Source organism: Anoplophora glabripennis, unplaced genomic scaffold, assembly GCF_000390285.2.
Source record: "Anoplophora glabripennis isolate ALB-LARVAE unplaced genomic scaffold, Agla_2.0 scaffold215, whole genome shotgun sequence".
NCBI classification, from domain to species: domain Eukaryota; kingdom Metazoa; phylum Arthropoda; class Insecta; order Coleoptera; family Cerambycidae; genus Anoplophora; species Anoplophora glabripennis.
The window spans coordinates 210,738-230,085 of NW_019416309.1; the positions used below are offsets into that span (position 1 = coordinate 210,738).

Consider the following 19,348-nt stretch of genomic DNA (forward strand, 5'->3'; position numbering starts at 1 on the left):
GGAATCCAGGGAAGTCCGAAGACCCCATGATTGACATTTGAGTGTTTAATCTGGCTTTGTTAAAGCATTCTCGAAATGAGCAGAAAATTGATGATTACTTACAGAAACACTTTAGGGAACATTTAAGTAAAATAGTGACATCCAATCGTAGTAGTCTGAAAAGTTACAAAAAAACGTTTTTATTTATTAGTATCAATTATATCGTAAATATAAAATTATTCTCACCATTTTATAAAAATTTACATATCTGTAGTACTTATGTATGGAATGATACCTAAACCGACTCCGCTTTCAAAACATTATACCTCACCCTAAGTATCTGATGCTATGTTTACGTAATAAAGTTTGGGATACAACTCACCCCACACTAACATTAACCAGACCTTCACTATGATCGTGGGAATCTATAAATATTCCATGACCGGTGTTGGAAAGACCTTCCAACACAAACACAGAACTAAATTGGTCCCTCGAAATAACCTCGAATAACTAATTCTGGTGAATCAATAAGATATGTCTAATAATAGGCACTACTATACGAGACGCATTTGATTTAATCTTGCACAAAAACCACCGTTGGTATTTTTTTTAAATATTAATATCTATCTATCTAATGGAGTGGATCATATTTCATTATCACCAACCATAGACCTGTCGTGGATTTCTATAATCTTAGAGTTCCTTATCTTCAGTCTTCTAATAGGTTCCACAAATCTGAGATTATCTTCCAAACAGTAGATAGCATTTCCTTGTTACACAAACGTTTTTAGAAGAGAACAAGTCAACGATTTTCTCGTATGTATCAATAGTTTATTTACTATAGTGGGAGCATATAAAATATGTTATTAATCGATAGGAGATCATGATATTGCACTGTACCTTATTTCAATAACAAGAACATAAATATCAAACAATTCAAAATATTGTAGTATTTAGTATTTTTATTAGCTTTTGTAGACGTAGTGTATATGTTTCAACAAATACAATAGAAGCTGTTTCTTCAACAATCGGTAGACGTGGTAAGTGAAGTGGAAAACGCTCTGGAGACCCCGAAAAGTAAAATCTCGGTTATAAATGTCTTTGTCACGAATTACCTACAGGAATAAAAGGGTCAAAGAAAGATGTAGCTAAAGATCTAATTCTATTCTAGGGTTCCTTGAGGGACAGGGTAAGTGCAAACGCTTGCTTAAAGAGACGACCGACATTATTGGGGTGTAGTTGATGAACTGTAGTTATCTTCCCGGTTTTACAGCATTTTTTCTTATAATGTACCGTTTTATATCTTGCCCTGAGGACGGAAATTTTTTTAAGATAGACTGATCCGTAGTTACTATACTCGGTTATTCAGAAATGAAGCGAAATTTTAAACTGTTGTTTCCATATGCTTGCTTGCGCATTGATAAAAGAAGAAAACTTTCTTTAAATTGAAACTAACTTACTTTTAAAGTTGAGTCTCTGGGCTCCTACAAATACGAGGAGGCAATTTCACGGCAGAAAAATATTCGTTTATTATTTAAATGATAAAATAAGTATGGAAATGAGCCTTTTTATATGTCGCTCGGGGAAGCTAATTCAACAGCGTCTCGCGTTAATATCTCGTTGGCGAATTCTTGAAATCTGCAGAACTATGAAAGTTCCAGGAGATTAAAGAGTGGACTAATTAAGGCAGATCCAAGTTATCAGCTCACGGTGTACAGCTGAATAAAAGTAAAGTAAAATAAAATTCTCAGTCGGTTGGTGCAGCGGAGCGCCGACTGCCATTAGCAGATAACATCGTTAGCAACAATTAACACAATTCCTACACCGAAACAATTTTAATTTGCAATTAAAATTCTGTTAACTCTCTTAATAGTGCTAACTGCATGGGAGCTGTTGAAAGAAAACGAAGACGATCAATATAAATTCGACAGGAATCGTGATTAAAATTATCTCCTTTGAACTGGACGTGACTAGGGTCTTTCTGAAGAAGAAGAACCATTAACTTTGTGTAAAAACTCAGCCTTTGACTAAATTTCAGTCATAGGACTTCAAACATTCTACGTTTAAATAGATGAGATGAGTGGCCTATATTGTCGATTTATTACAAATTGAGCGATTTTGGATACTTTTTTTAATAAAAAAACTCGCAATTTGGGCGATTTTTCAATCTACACCATAAAGAATCGAAATTAGGAACAATAAAAAATTGCATGACGCTATTAAAAATATTAAACAGGCTTTAACTTGATGAATGTTTCTTGTGAAATAATAGAAATATAGTGTTTGCAGAGAAAATTTATATTTTGTATAAAAAATTTTATCCGGCAGTGAAATTAAACATTAATGTCAAGTCTAGCTGCTGTGTAATATCATAACGTTTAAACTGCAGATTTAATTTTTGTAAACTAATTACTAATTGTGTATGTTGTACTTACTCAAATTAAAATATAAAGCAAATTCTCCACTTTAATTAACTTAAGATAACGAGAATTAGAATAAAACGGACATTTTTACAGCATTTTAAAACTGTTAAGCAACTTCAAAGATTAACACCAACCGTAAAATATTAATAAATGTATTTCTGTTTATAAGGTTTGCGGTATATACACGCGCCGTCATTTGTTTTCGAGTAATGACGTCATCGGCATTTTTTTAAATAGCAACCCCCTATTTTTTTTCTTGATTCTGAAAGATCATTTCATTGTCGATCCGACAGTATTAAATTGTTGTCATCTTACATGGGAGTTTTCGAGTAAATTACGATTGAATGTTAGAAAACCCAAATCAATTAAAATAAAGCAAAAACGTTATCAAATTTAGTTTTTCGAAATGCCTGAAGTTTTTTATGGATCACGTAGGTGTAGATCTTTACAAAGTGTCACTGTCATACCTACTTTCTAAGTGTTGTAAGCGATATAAAGATTATTGTTGAATTTAAAGTATTACGGCACATTTAACTGTCACACAAAGAATTGAAATTTTAATTCTTATCGGATGCGGGGATAAGACTAGAACGCAGCAGGAAGTTTGCGATTTATTTAATGAAAAACATCCAGATCGCCGTATCAGCCAATCAACCGTCAGTAAAATAGAATCTAAATTTAGAGAAACTGGCAATGTTGTAGATATTCCAAAACCTGGACGTCCAAGCGTTAATGAAAATCACAAACAGAACATTTTGTTAAGTATGGTAGATAATCCACATACTTAATACTCCACGATTGGTTGCATTAAACAGTGCTATCTATCCTGAGGCAGAAAAAATATCATCCCTACAAAATTCAACTTTCCTAAGAAAACATAATTAATTCAACTTAGTTTACCTTGTTCATAAAATATTCCGAATCATGTGCTTCCTTAAACAATTTAAAACATTGTTCATGAGTCAAACTTTTTGGGCAGGTAATTTACAGAATTTTGTTTAAAAAATGCTCGTACTTTATGAAAGGTATCAAAATTAATATTTTCCTTGACATTCGGACCATAGTATACCTGCATTTACAATCTTTGATCTTTCTGATCGACAAGCAAGTAGTACATTTTCTGTAAATTAAATATAAATATTACTTTCAGTCACATTTTTAGGGTCAATATGATTCATTTAAATGCTAGGCGAAAAATTTATATCAGTCCCTCCTGACCCTTTTGGAACAAATTTTTAAACTTTTGTGAACGATATTATTCAACACCATACTTAGTTAATTTTATCCTCGAGGATAAAACATGCCATATCAGGAGACATCCTTCCACGTCTCCCTTGACATATTCAAATGCGCTTTTATATGTCCCTAGGAAGAACTGCTGTGCTTTTGCTAGGAGGGATATTGAGGTGCAAGGTAGTAGAAAAATGTTGTACGATATAAAAGTGCACACGGTCGACGGTTAAAAACGTTTTCATGCGCGACGTCAAAGTGCTCTGGAAATTCCCGCATTTCACTTGCTTAGGACATCCACTTGCGTGCATTACTTTGCGTCAAGCGCATGGCTGCACCCGGAACTTCAAAACGGAAGTCTAAATTAAAAGTCCTTATTTGAAAAGAATATTAAAGAATAACAAAGTGGTTATAGATTTTTTTAGTTTTTGATGATTATTTTCAGAATTTAGTTCAAAAATTCGCTCCAGTTTCCAATGCAGTTCAAAAAGCTCAGTTTCGAAATTAAAATATTTGCAAATATTACGAAATTCGGATCAATCTAAGTAGATTACCAAATCAAAAAAAATTAAAATAAGCTGGTTTTTTCAGATCCTAATAATTTACTGATTACCAAAAACTGGGAACTTTATTTCTATTTATTTGTATATTTATGTATTAAATATAATAAAATACGGTTTTCAAACTTGACTTTATTCATATTTTTCATAAATTTTTATTGTGCTAAGATTTATATGCTTTGTCCTATGTCGGAAATATCTTCTCTTGGTAGAATTTCAAAATAAATCCGCAAACTCAGTTTTTTGTTTCGTTCGGCCGGATAAACTAAAATGTTTGTTTTATTTCAGGCGCTATTTTCACCGAGGACCAAAAGAATAGTAGCGTGGAGTTGGCTTTTAAGTATGCAGTATACAAAATAAACAAAGACAGAGATTTGTTACCTAATACGACGCTCGTCTACGATATCCAATATGTGCCAAGGGATGACAGCTTTAGGACGTCTAAAAAGGGTAAGTAAAATTTATCTTCAGTTTTCCCGTTGTTTGAGGCGGCAACCATAAACAAAGCCAAACTTGCACGCGTTGTGATTTAACAGCTGGACAAGGGAAGAACTGCGACATTTTTTACACGTACAGAATATACCAAATTTTATTTGAAGTGTTCAAATACTCAGAACAATTTCTTAACGAGTAGTAAGTGTATTATATACAGGGCAGTTTTTGTTGCAAGTGACAAAAGTTCTCGTCGGAAAATGTTCGTAACTTCAAGAAATGTGATTGCCTTAAGTATTTATTATGTCAGAATATTCTTGAGGAGTAGACGTTGCCATTGTTACATTTTTACATAAATGGTTTATTTAACATATTCACATTTGCTAGACGGGTTATTAACTGAACTAACTACAAATTAAATGGGATTGTCGAGTACACAGGGTGGTACAAAACTTATCAAAAAAAAAAAAATGGACGTACAGGGGACTCTTACAAATACAATTTTGTAAAGAAAAAAATCGAAAATGATTTAAAAATACACTTCTGCACGGCACTGGAAACTGGTCCATTGTAAAACCTAACCCCGCACAATGCGACCGGCATGGCGGCAAAGTGTGAAAAAAACTTTCGCAAGGAAATCCGAGTTGCTATACACGCAATCCATTTTTGACACTAACTACTAAAAAACTATTGCAAACACCACAGATAACAGGTAAACACTATCGCAACGACGATTGTAAAATCGGATTTCAGTATTCGGAGTCGCTGAGCCACGTGGCTCTCCACGTGTATTGCGAATGACGCTAGAGACTACAGTTGTCCAGCTATATACCTAATGATTGAATGTACTACAACTTCAATAATTTTTTTCTCGGAAACTATAAGGATTTTATAATTTTTATGATATTGACTGCATTTCTCATACCGCATCTATTCCCAAATATTTTTGGATAAGTTGTGAATCACCCTGTACACAATTGACGAGTGATTTTGGTTATCTTTCTTACCAAATTATCAAATAGTGCTTTACGTATCAGGAATTAGGATACAAAAAATAGAATTGATGAGCCAGAACCGTCCTGATCATCTGCCTAGGTATTTTCTTGAACTTGCCTCATTTTTAAAAAACAATTTATCATCTGTTATTTGCCAACAAAATTTAAAGTATTTTTTTTAAGATTCCACGAGATTTCTTTTTGATAAAATTCATATGCTATTTTCGCGAAAATAATTAGATTTTGATGGAAAAATAAAGTAGATAATTCCGAGCAGCTCCTTTATTTATGTTCTCGCGATTCTGATTACTTTTCCCATTAAGATTGTTTGGAAAGTATTTGACGAAATGTTCTGAAATCTTAGCGATAATTCCGAATAACTTTTTCGTTTTAGATAGATATTTTACAGTTACCATAAATTTAGTTGGATACTGAACAGAAGTATTTACATTCGAATTGGTAATCATCACGTAAAAACTTTTTTATGTTCTAAAAGTACACACGAAATTCACTGTGATTACGGTTAGTAAAATTTCACGAAATGGATAAGGCAATGGTTATATTGGAAGTGACAAAAATCAGTTCATACAAAATGGTATGAATTATTAACAAATTATTCGTACGAATAGCTAACGGAAATTAAAAAAAAAGTAAAGCAGTATAAACGCTTTCATGTATTTTTTTAATCTGTCATTTCTGTTCTATGCAGGATGTATACAAAATTTTAAGGAAATCTAGAAGAGCCTCACTGCAATTTCATGGTTAAAATGTACCCCAGAGAAAATAGTTATTAAACATATTTTCATAAGTTCTATTATACTGGTACCTCGAATAAATTACCTGACCTCAGGGAAACATTCTAATGTGTTTGTTCTACCAAAGGTGACCCAAATGAAATTATACTGGAGATAGTTAATAGTCGGGGAAGAGAGAATCCCGCCTCGCTTATTACGTTGCAGCAGTTCAGAACTTCACATGAGTCATGTACACGCCAGGAACTTAAGACTTTCTAATAACTTCTAATGCTAAATCTGCTGTGAGGACGGTATTCAATTAATCTGAAATAAATCAAAATAAGTTGAAAATTCAGCTTTGCAAGTATATTTTAAGTTGTACGACTATATTTTTTTTCAGATTCCTTAATGGAACACCCTGTATATTAAAAATGACACATTTTAAACAATACAGCCAACATAAATTTTAATTTCAATAAAATAGTTCGCTCTGTAAACCCATAGATTTAAACTTGGGACATTTTTAAGTGGTAACATTTTGCTCTCGCGTGGGTTGCCCCACTGTGTCGCTACAGTTGCAGTTCCTCATAAAACGCCCCGTTATTCAGCGAAGCTAAAAGTAAATTTAGTTCTGAGAGGAAGTGGGATTAGAAGCTGAAGTAAAGCTCCTTAGTACTGGCTTGTTCAAAGAACGAACGATTTTATTTTTTATTTTACAGCTCTTATGTACGAGTATAGGTAACAAACGGGTGCAAAGTAAAAAACCACTGAAAGGAGTATATTTCACTTCCCTGCTATAAGTTAGTAATCGGGACATAAAAAAGTTTACCCGCCTCTCGTCCCATAAAATTATTCTTTATCAAATGACTCGTAAACACACGCATCCGGAGATGAAATAAAACGTTCACGAGCTGAGAAACGCATACTTCAGGGGGTAGGGATGTGTGAAATTTAATAGAAACACCGGGATTGCTATAATCCCCGTATATCTGAAACAGACCTGATAACAGGAGGAACAAATTAAGTTCTGTATCCCGGAAAACGAAGGCTATAAACTAATGTCTAGGACATTTATTACGGGGGTGGCTTAGTTTTTTTTGTGGCAGCTGTTGAGAAGATTCAGTGCTAACTAGAAGGCTTTGGTGTTCCTCTTTGCGGATCTTCCACATTTCTCACGCCACCCCGTCGATTTAAATTCAGTTCAAAATGTGACGGGACGATATTTATTATTTCTTACTTAATTTAAAGAAGATCGCCCAACATAGCCATTCATTCTATTTCCACGAACATTCTAGCTTCATCGAAACTCAAAACATTTTACTCGAATTTCCAGTTGTCAAATAAGTATAGGCCCTTTCATGGATCAGTATTTACAGTATACTCCAGTACCGAAATAGTAGGCGGGGACTAAGATTCCATGAGCGTATCATTTTAGAGGGTTCCGAAAATTGTTAAACAGATATTTCTACTTCATTTGAAACTCAAATACATTTAAATATTTTCCTAATCCTATCAAATGAAATGAAACAATGTTATTCTATACAAAATATCTAGATACGCAAAAGATATCTAATCTCACAAACACGATTATTAACTGATGATGTAATGTATGACCTGTTTTTCCATATCATACATTACGGACGCCTAAATTTGACTGAATATCCTAATGGAATAACAAACAGCGTCACACGACACGCTCGGAGCATAAATTAATGAGAAATTTATGAAAAGCGACACTCTAACTAGCAGAGAGGTAAAGCAGAAATAAAAGCGGATGTGCGGGAACCTACTCCAATCCATGTGACCGTTGCATCGTGCTCCGTAGGGCACATAAAGTCATTGCTCCCTTTGGGTTAGTATGCCGTTTCACTAACTAGGCACTCGAAATAGGGTTACGGGTTATTATAAAAGCTGCAGGCACCCTCACCAGCAAAAGTCGCACTGAAAACCCTGATTTTCCAATGATTAAGTCAATAAAATTAATTTCCATTGCAATCAGAAGGGCACAGAAAGACAGTGGATTAGCATTTTCTTTATCTCAAATATGCCTTTGAAACGAAATATCGCAAACAAGGTTAGACCATAATGTTCATTAAAATTCAAAGATGGCTGTAAAAAATTCGTTTTCTTAGTGTTGTCGTCAAAATTATAACTAAAGCAGTGATTTCTTTGGGTCATAATAAACTCCTCATAGTCTGATGAGTTCGGAGATAAACGGCTTCTAACAGAACCGGACTGGAAATTCTGGAAATCCAATTTTCATCAACTTATTTTCACGTTTCCTGTGATATACAGGGTGTATATCACAGGAACACCAAAAAATGTAAGGGGCTATTCTACTAATAGGGATCTATGTTATAATTTTTTTTTAAAAAACTCTTCCTTGAAAAGTTACACCTCCAAAAATTAAAAAAAAAACAAATTTATCTTCCATGTATATCCAACTAAAGAAACCAAACTTGGTGAACATTATCTGTCAAAAAAACTAAACTTTTTGAAATTTTTGTAGTATTTTTATAAGGGTTTGAAATAATCAACATTATTTATAGACCAGAGCGGATCTGTTTTGAGGTGGATGTGAGAACGGGCAAGCAAATTTTTTCTGGATTACCTTCACATATTAAATGTGTAGATCCCTAGATCTGGGCGAGGTCCGGAACATTTTCAAAATTGCAAAAATGTTTAAAAATTTTTAAAAAATACCTATTTTATCTGAGTCTTGATCTGATCTTGGAATCTACGCATTTTGCAAGANATTTTTAAACTTTTGTGAACGATATTATTCAACACCATACTTAGTTAATTTTATCCTCAAGGATAAAACATGCCGTATCAGGAGACATCCTTCCACGTCTCCCTTGACATATTCAAATGCGCTTTTATATGTCCCTAGGAAGAACTGCTGTGCTTTTGCTAGGAGGGATATTGAGGTGCAAGGTAGTAGAAAAATGTTGTACGATATAAAAGTGCACACGGTCGACGGTTAAAAACGTTTTCATGCGCGACGTCAAAGTGCTCTGGAAATTCCCGCATTTCACTTGCTTAGGACATCCACTTGCGTGCATTACTTTGCGTCAAGCGCATGGCTGCACCCGGAACTTCAAAACGGAAGTCTAAATTAAAAGTCCTTATTTGAAAAGAATATTAAAGAATAACAAAGTGGTTATAGATTTTTTTAGTTTTTGATGATTATTTTCAGAATTTAGTTCAAAAATTCGCTCCAGTTTCCAATGCAGTTCAAAAAGCTCAGTTTCGAAATTAAAATATTTGCAAATATTACGAAATTCGGATCAATCTAAGTAGATTACCAAATCAAAAAAAATTAAAATAAGCTGGTTTTTTCAGATCCTAATAATTTACTGATTACCAAAAACTGGGAACTTTATTTCTATTTATTTGTATATTTATGTATTAAATATAATAAAATACGGTTTTCAAACTTGACTTTATTCATATTTTTCATAAATTTTTATTGTGCTAAGATTTATATGCTTTGTCCTATGTCGGAAATATCTTCTCTTGGTAGAATTTCAAAATAAATCCGCAAACTCAGTTTTTTGTTTCGTTCGGCCGGATAAACTAAAATGTTTGTTTTATTTCAGGCGCTATTTTCACCGAGGACCAAAAGAATAGTAGCGTGGAGTTGGCTTTTAAGTATGCAGTATACAAAATAAACAAAGACAGAGATTTGTTACCTAATACGACGCTCGTCTACGATATCCAATATGTGCCAAGGGATGACAGCTTTAGGACGTCTAAAAAGGGTAAGTAAAATTTATCTTCAGTTTTCCCGTTGTTTGAGGCGGCAACCATAAACAAAGCCAAACTTGCACGCGTTGTGATTTAACAGCTGGACAAGGGAAGAACTGCGACATTTTTTACACGTACAGAATATACCAAATTTTATTTGAAGTGTTCAAATACTCAGAACAATTTCTTAACGAGTAGTAAGTGTATTATATACAGGGCAGTTTTTGTTGCAAGTGACAAAAGTTCTCGTCGGAAAATGTTCGTAATTTCAAGAAATGTAATTGCCTTAAGTATTTATTATGTCAGAATATTCTTGAGGAGTAGACGTTGCCATTGTTACATTTTTACATAAATGGTTTATTTAACATATTCACATTTGCTAGACGGGTTATTAACTGAACTAACTACAAATTAAATGGGATTGTCGAGTACACAGGGTGGTACAAAACTTATCAAAAAAAAAAAAATGGACGTACAGGGGACTCTTACAAATACAATTTTGTAAAGAAAAAAATCGAAAATGATTTAAAAATACACTTCTGCACGGCACTGGAAACTGGTCCATTGTAAAACCTAACCCCGCACAATGCGACCGGCATGGCGGCAAAGTGTGAAAAAAACTTTCGCAAGGAAATCCGAGTTGCTATACACGCAATCCATTTTTGACACTAACTACTAAAAAACTATTGCAAACACCACAGATAACAGGTAAACACTATCGCAACGACGATTGTAAAATCGGATTTCAGTATTCGGAGTCGCTGAGCCACGTGGCTCTCCACGTGTATTGCGAATGACGCTAGAGACTACAGTTGTCCAGCTATATACCTAATGATTGAATGTACTACAACTTCAATAATTTTTTTCTCGGAAACTATAAGGATTTTATAATTTTTATGATATTGACTGCATTTCTCATACCGCATCTATTCCCAAATATTTTTGGATAAGTTGTGAATCACCCTGTACACAATTGACGAGTGATTTTGGTTATCTTTCTTACCAAATTATCAAATAGTGCTTTACGTATCAGGAATTAGGATACAAAAAATAGAATTGATGAGCCAGAACCGTCCTGATCATCTGCCTAGGTATTTTCTTGAACTTGCCTCATTTTTAAAAAACAATTTATCATCTGTTATTTGCCAACAAAATTTAAAGTATTTTTTTTAAGATTCCACGAGATTTCTTTTTGATAAAATTCATATGCTATTTTCGCGAAAATAATTAGATTTTGATGGAAAAATAAAGTAGATAATTCCGAGCAGCTCCTTTATTTATGTTCTCGCGATTCTGATTACTTTTCCCATTAAGATTGTTTGGAAAGTATTTGACGAAATGTTCTGAAATCTTAGCGATAATTCCGAATAACTTTTTCGTTTTAGATAGATATTTTACAGTTACCATAAATTTAGTTGGATACTGAACAGAAGTATTTACATTCGAATTGGTAATCATCACGTAAAAACTTTTTTATGTTCTAAAAGTACACACGAAATTCACTGTGATTACGGTTAGTAAAATTTCACGAAATGGATAAGGCAATGGTTATATTGGAAGTGACAAAAATCAGTTCATACAAAATGGTATGAATTATTAACAAATTATTCGTACGAATAGCTAACGGAAATTAAAAAAAAAGTAAAGCAGTATAAACGCTTTCATGTATTTTTTTAATCTGTCATTTCTGTTCTATGCAGGATGTATACAAAATTTTAAGGAAATCTAGAAGAGCCTCACTGCAATTTCATGGTTAAAATGTACCCCAGAGAAAATAGTTATTAAACATATTTTCATAAGTTCTATTATACTGGTACCTCGAATAAATTACCTGACCTCAGGGAAACATTCTAATGTGTTTGTTCTACCAAAGGTGACCCAAATGAAATTATACTGGAGATAGTTAATAGTCGGGGAAGAGAGAATCCCGCCTCGCTTATTACGTTGCAGCAGTTCAGAACTTCACATGAGTCATGTACACGCCAGGAACTTAAGACTTTCTAATAACTTCTAATGCTAAATCTGCTGTGAGGACGGTATTCAATTAATCTGAAATAAATCAAAATAAGTTGAAAATTCAGCTTTGCAAGTATATTTTAAGTTGTACGACTATATTTTTTTTCAGATTCCTTAATGGAACACCCTGTATATTAAAAATGACACATTTTAAACAATACAGCCAACATAAATTTTAATTTCAATAAAATAGTTCGCTCTGTAAACCCATAGATTTAAACTTGGGACATTTTTAAGTGGTAACATTTTGCTCTCGCCTGGGTTGCCCCACTGTACCGCTACAGTTGCAGTTCCTCATAAAACGCCCCGTTATTCAGCGAAGCTAAAAGTAAATTTAGTTCTGAGAGGAAGTGGGATTAGAAGCTGAAGTAAAGCTCCTTAGTACTGGCTTGTTCAAAGAACGAACGATTTTATTTTTTATTTTACAGCTCTTATGTACGAGTATAGGTAACAAACGGGTGCAAAGTAAAAAACCACTGAAAGGAGTATATTTCACTTCCCTGCTATAAGTTAGTAATCGGGACATAAAAAAGTTTACCCGCCTCTCGTCCCATAAAATTATTCTTTATCAAATGACTCGTAAACACACGCATCCGGAGATGAAATAAAACGTTCACGAGCTGAGAAACGCATACTTCAGGGGGTAGGGATGTGTGAAATTTAATAGAAACACCGGGATTGCTATAATCCCCGTATATCTGAAACAGACCTGATAACAGGAGGAACAAATTAAGTTCTGTATCCCGGAAAACGAAGGCTATAAACTAATGTCTAGGACATTTATTACGGGGGTGGCTTAGTTTTTTTTGTGGCAGCTGTTGAGAAGATTCAGTGCTAACTAGAAGGCTTTGGTGTTCCTCTTTGCGGATCTTCCACATTTCTCACGCCACCCCGTCGATTTAAATTCAGTTCAAAATGTGACGGGACGATATTTATTATTTCTTACTTAATTTAAAGAAGATCGCCCAACATAGCCATTCATTCTATTTCCACGAACATTCTAGCTTCATCGAAACTCAAAACATTTTACTCGAATTTCCAGTTGTCAAATAAGTATAGGCCCTTTCATGGATCAGTATTTACAGTATACTCCAGTACCGAAATAGTAGGCGGGGACTAAGATTCCATGAGCGTATCATTTTAGAGGGTTCCGAAAATTGTTAAACAGATATTTCTACTTCATTTGAAACTCAAATACATTTAAATATTTTCCTAATCCTATCAAATGAAATAAAACAATGTTATTCAATAAAAAAAATCTAGATACGTAAAAGATATCCAATCTCACAAACACGATTATTAACTGATGATGTAATGTATGACCTGTTTTTCCAAATCATACATTACGGACGCCTAAATTTGACTGAATATCCTAATGGAATAACAAACAGCGTCACACGACACGCTCGGAGCATAAATTAATGAGAAATTTATGAAAAGCGACACTCTAACTAGCAGAGAGGTAAAGCAGAAATAAAAGCGGATGTGCGGGAACCTACTCCAATCCATGTGACCGTTGCATCGTGCTCCGTAGGGCACATAAAGTCATTGCTCCCTTTGGGTTAGTATGCCGTTTCACTAACTAGGCACTCGAAATAGGATTACGGGTTATTATAAAAGCTGCAGGCACCCTCACCAGCAAAAGTCGCACTGAAAACCCTGATTTTCCAATGATTAAGTCAATAAAATTAATTTCCATTGCAATCAGAAGGGCACAGAAAGACAGTGGATTAGCATTTTCTTTATCTCAAATATGCCTTTGAAACGAAATATCGCAAACAAGGTTAGACCATAATGTTCATTAAAATTCAAAGATGGCTGTAAAAAATTCGTTTTCTTAGTGTTGTCGTCAAAATTATAACTAAAGCAGTGATTTCTTTGGGTCATAATAAACTCCTCATAGTCTGATGAGTTCGGAGATAAACGGCTTCTAACAGAACCGGACTGGAAATTCTGGAAATCCAATTTTCATCAACTTATTTTCACGTTTCCTGTGATATACAGGGTGTATATCACAGGAACACCAAAAAATGTAAGGGGCTATTCTACTAATAGGGATCTATGTTATAATTTTTTTTTAAAAAACTCTTCCTTGAAAAGTTACACCTCCAAAAATTAAAAAAAAAACAAATTTATCTTCCATGTATATCCAACTAAAGAAACCAAACTTGGTGAACATTATCTGTCAAAAAAACTAAACTTTTTGAAATTTTTGTAGTATTTTTATAAGGGTTTGAAATAATCAACATTATTTATAGACCAGAGCGGATCTGTTTTGAGGTGGATGTGAGAACGGGCAAGCAAATTTTTTCTGGATTACCTTCACATATTAAATGTGTAGATCCCTAGATCTGGGCGAGGTCCGGAACATTTTCAAAATTGCAAAAATGTTTAAAAAATTTTAAAAAATACCTATTTTATCTGAGTCTTAATCTGATCTTGGAATCTACGCATTTTGCAAGAATATTGAAGAGGAAAAAAGGTTTTAAAATTGAATTTTGCATGATATACTGTAAGTTAAAAATGCTTAAATTTCTTACCGATGTTGCAAAATAGCAATAATTGATGAAAAAAAGGTAAAATAATCAAGTTTTTTGGATATATTTTTTAATATTTTAATTGCTCCGAGAGCATGCTGATTTTGGTAAAAAAAAACTTTAATAGTATAATAAAACAACACCAAATTTCATTAAAATCGGTTCAATAGTTTGCGCAAAATAAATTTTTGAAAAAAATTTTGAAAACATTTTCGAATTTTCAAAATTTTGCACAGCTTCAAATAAAGCATCTAGATACTTGAACATTTTTTCACATAGAAAAGACCGCTCAACCTTTCAAATGGTTTTTGAAAAATTGAAATCGGTTGATCAGGATGGCTACAATAATATTTTTAAGTTAACAACCTTTTTTTATTTTTAAACAATTAGATTACATTTATCAATTTGCAATTTAGTTTTTTTCAAAAATGTCACAGGAGTCCTTACAAAAATACAACAAAAAAGTGTAGTTTTTTTGACAGATAATGTTCACCAATTTTAGTTTCTTTAGCTTGATATACATGGTAAATAAAAAAGTAAAACTATTTTTTTCTGAAATTTTTGAGATGTAACTTTTCAAAAAAAAAACGTACCTTACATTTTTTCGGTGTTATTTAGATACACCCCGTATATTCCACGCATTTGAGACTTATTTATGTAAATCAAAGATTTGACATAGCCCCATAGCAAAAAGTCCAAGTGGGTGAGATCAAATAATCTTGATGGCCAGGCCAGATATTAGCATTTTCGAAATAACCCGTCTGGGAAACTGTTGTTGCAAGAAATCAATTGCCTAATGAGAGTACCTTTCAGCTGCTGTAGATCCCAGCTAGCTTCAGTTCTTGAACAATTTGGACCCTATAAGTCTTTAGATTAATATCGTGATGCAAAATTGATCTGATTGTGAGAAAGATCAAGTTCTTTAGAACCAAATGTAATAGAGAAGTTCATGTCATTTCTTAGACTCTAGATTACAGCAACGATGTTCTCTGTGGTCGAGAAACCTGAAGATGTACAACTGTTGGTTTACCTGTAACTGAGCCGGTTTGTTGAAAATTTTCAACTAAACTATTTAAGAGACCGTTGCGTTGGATTGATCGATTTTATAAAACAAATATTGAACTGTGCGTATCCTGGTCCCGCAACTCACAAACATTTCAACTTTAATCATGGATATTAATTAACTTACTAGTAAAATTAATGGATATTAAATGAATTGGAATGCCTGGGAAATGCCACGTGTGGTAACACATTGGAGAGAACAATTCGCCATTTTACACAAATGCACATTTAATCAGTAGAAGCATATTGGGAACAAAACAATTTTTGCGGCATAATTACCGTTTTCGCTGTATATGTAGTATTAATTAATTTACGCTGTATTAAAAACAGCCACTGATACCTACCATATGCAAAATAAAGACACCCTTGCGGTACCCGAACACAACAAGACTGGAAATTAATCAAATTATGCATCAAATTTCATTTCCAACTTATACCGACTCTTATGTAAATGTAGGATCGCAGTACTACGACATTAAATTTTAATGTTATCATAGCGTTCATGTGATTTGATTCATGAAATTAGCGAAGCATTCAGTAAATCTACTTTAACCGGGAAACCTTGTTTCGCCCCGCTATATATTGGATAGAGAGGGTAGGAATTAAGCCACGTAAGGCTTTGCATACTTGTACGGTACGCGACAGCGTCGCTAATATTGAAAACTCTAAGCTACTTTGTGTTCTTTAATAAGTAAGGCACACGTGGAGAACAATAGATTCGTCTGCTACGACGAGGGATCTTCAAAGGACCGCGGATGTTCGTGACGTAAGGTAAAAAGATTACGATGACGTAAGGGATAATTCTGGAATTTGAGTGAAGCGGAGATAAAATTAAATCAGGCCCTCACGCAATCTCCAAAGGATCTCCCAGAGATAAAGCTTTTTATTCTTAGTATCGATATGCAAAGAAGCAAATATTTGAGTCTCTTCATTATTAAGTTACGAGGGTGTTTCAAAAAGCAACAGAAAGTCGACAAAATAATCACATGAAGATAAAAGAGAGGCAAGTAGTGCTTTTGGAAATTACGCGACTGTAGCTTCTGATGAGTTTAGGTCATTCGCTGCTTTATAGCCTAAAGGAACTCGTGTGGCATTGAATGGGCGAAAGATGAGACCCAAAAATAATGGCAAGGCAAGGCCAAACAGTTCTTAAGGTCTTCCCAAAGAAATTATGGAGCACATACTGAATAAAAGCCACATATCACCAAGAACTACAGTAGAACTACTAAATGATCATTGAAGACTAAGGAATATTGGCCTAAAAAACCACCTGTGTACATTCTACCGAGTATGAAAACTTTTCCACTGCTGGAAAAAGAAGAACCTGAAGCTAGAAACTATGTGAAAGAATCACTGTCAAACTGTGGAGCGTAATTAGAAGGATGAAAGTTAGATGAAATCTTAGGACCACGATAATTGACCACAATGGAATATGATATTTCGATGGCAGATATATCATATACTGGTGTCACACATTGTGCTCCAATCAAGAAATTTAAGTATACATCTTCCATTGGAGCGACCCTGTTCAGCTTCTCTTTCTCAGGACACTATCAGGAAAAAATAAAGCAAATGAATAGTGCTCCAGAAATAAATGTTTGAAGGGGATGTTAAAGTAATTGGAAGCTTTCCCTTAATGAAAACATACATCATCACATTGCTAAGCAGCACCTGCTTTATTTCCCTGAAATTTCGGACTAGTAGCACTCCTCCTGTCTTTCCAAAAAAATGGTAAATTCATCACTGAAAACACATGCATTTCTTTCTGATGTGATTGTTTATTTTTTTTAGTAATAAAGAAACTAAATATAATCGGAACATTTATTTGAAGACGTTTTTACAGATATAAACATTATAAGCATATCAATTGATAATAAAAGACCTTTCGTGACATAAGTAAATCTAGAAGTAAGCTTTTGTTAGATATCATCAATGTAGACATCTATATGTAACGAAAACTCCTCTCTCTGCATTTCTATATGAAATTCATACATAAGTTTTTCTTTCCCTGCAAATTTTAGGAATGTCGAGGCAATGATATGGTTATAGAGACGAAAGTTTTCCCCTGTCTCCCGGTTTCGGATTTCTGAAATGTTTTATTTTAGATATATGTTTGAAGAAGGAGTGAACAGAATATGAAAATAGGTGACAATATAAAAAAATATTACGCAATAGTCTTTGTCTTTCAGCTTCGATTTTCCAATTAAATATTGATACGTTTGTCTTAACCGCAATTTTGTGTAAAGATATATCAAGCGAATAAAAGAAAATATCCTTCAGACATCTCATAGTTATCCATTTATTGTTTCTAATCATAACTAAATAAGCAAAAAAGAAGGGATTTTGGGGTAAAAATTTGGAATATTCCACAGAAAGAGCTATAGCAAATGAATATAATACCGAGATGTCTGAACACGTCTAATAAGCGAAAATCTTTCTTCCGGAATGGAACACTGGCGGTCATAGAGGGAGGATGACAGGTCTATGATAAATTGCATTTAATCAAGGATATACCATGGCGATAATAACTTTATTTCACAACTGTTATCCTTACTGATTACTTATAGATTAGTAAGTAGGTACTGTAGATTTTTATTAACTGTAGTAACTGGACTGTTTCCTGTAACTAAAAAAGCAGATGCAGAAGCAGTGTGTTAAAAGAAAGAACCCGCTTCCAATTTTTGCACTTTTACCAGGAAAGAAATATTTATACTAGAATCGATTATCTGTATGATGTAATCTCAAACTGATATGTTTATTTTTTCCCCACATAATCGAAAATCGTAGCAAATATTCGTATTATAGGCAAATCTTCTGCAACAAAATTAAGAAAAGCATAACGATCCCATTGTGAAACAAGTTCATCAGTCGCACTTATTAGTACTTGGGCACTATATACGTGGAAAATCTTATCTGGCGCCGCATTTATCTAAATTCAAAGTTGTTATCCGGCTCGGAGTTCTGGATCTCGTACTTTTCGCGGGAAGTCTAGCGTGATAACCTATATTCTCTTTCCGGAATAATTCTGAACTTCCAGCAACTAATAAAACACTATTGGCCGGAAAAATTATAACAGACGAAGCAGAACTGTCGTCGAAACAAGTGTTAAGAAATTTACGGACGGATAACAATTAGCCCAAACAAGGGTGAGTGGAGGTAATCTGTCTATCTACTATACAAGCTAGTAAATGAAATTTTAAATGGATTAAATAAAGATAGAAATCGCATAGGAAATCACAAATCCGAAATATGGCAGAAACAATGGAAATGTACTTCAATAAATATAATTTATTATGAATTTAACAAATGCAGGCCGTTGGATAAAAACGAAATAATATAAATTATTTAAAATAAACATAGGTACTTCATGTTTATTTCATGTTACCAAATATGTAATTTTAGGCCTGCAATTAATCAGAATACTGTTAATATATAAAATATTTTACTTGAAATAAATAATTCTATAGTATGGGTCTACTGTGAGGATACAAAAAATTTAAATAAAATTTGGGACATGTGGTGTTAAATGGGATGATGTAAGCCGTCGCAAGGGGTCTTCAAAGGTATTTAAGGTTTTGCTCTCCCTTCTAAAGAAGCTTATTGATTCATTGCGAAAATGTAAGCCCTTAA

The 19,348-nt window shown here is 33.7% G+C and overlaps 1 protein-coding gene across 1 annotated transcript in view; it reads left to right on the top strand.

The window, feature by feature from the left end:
- The first annotated feature begins 4,378 nt into the window (after positions 1–4,378).
- Positions 4,379–19,348, top strand: part of LOC108913740 (glutamate receptor ionotropic, kainate 2) — a 90,138-nt gene continuing 75,168 nt past the window's right edge. The window contains exons 1-3 of the mRNA XM_023454015.1: positions 4,379–4,400; positions 4,481–4,642; positions 9,956–10,117. Coding sequence (XP_023309783.1) covers positions 4,379–4,400; positions 4,481–4,642; positions 9,956–10,117 — 346 coding nt within the window. The remainder of the gene's footprint in view (positions 4,401–4,480; positions 4,643–9,955; positions 10,118–19,348) is intronic.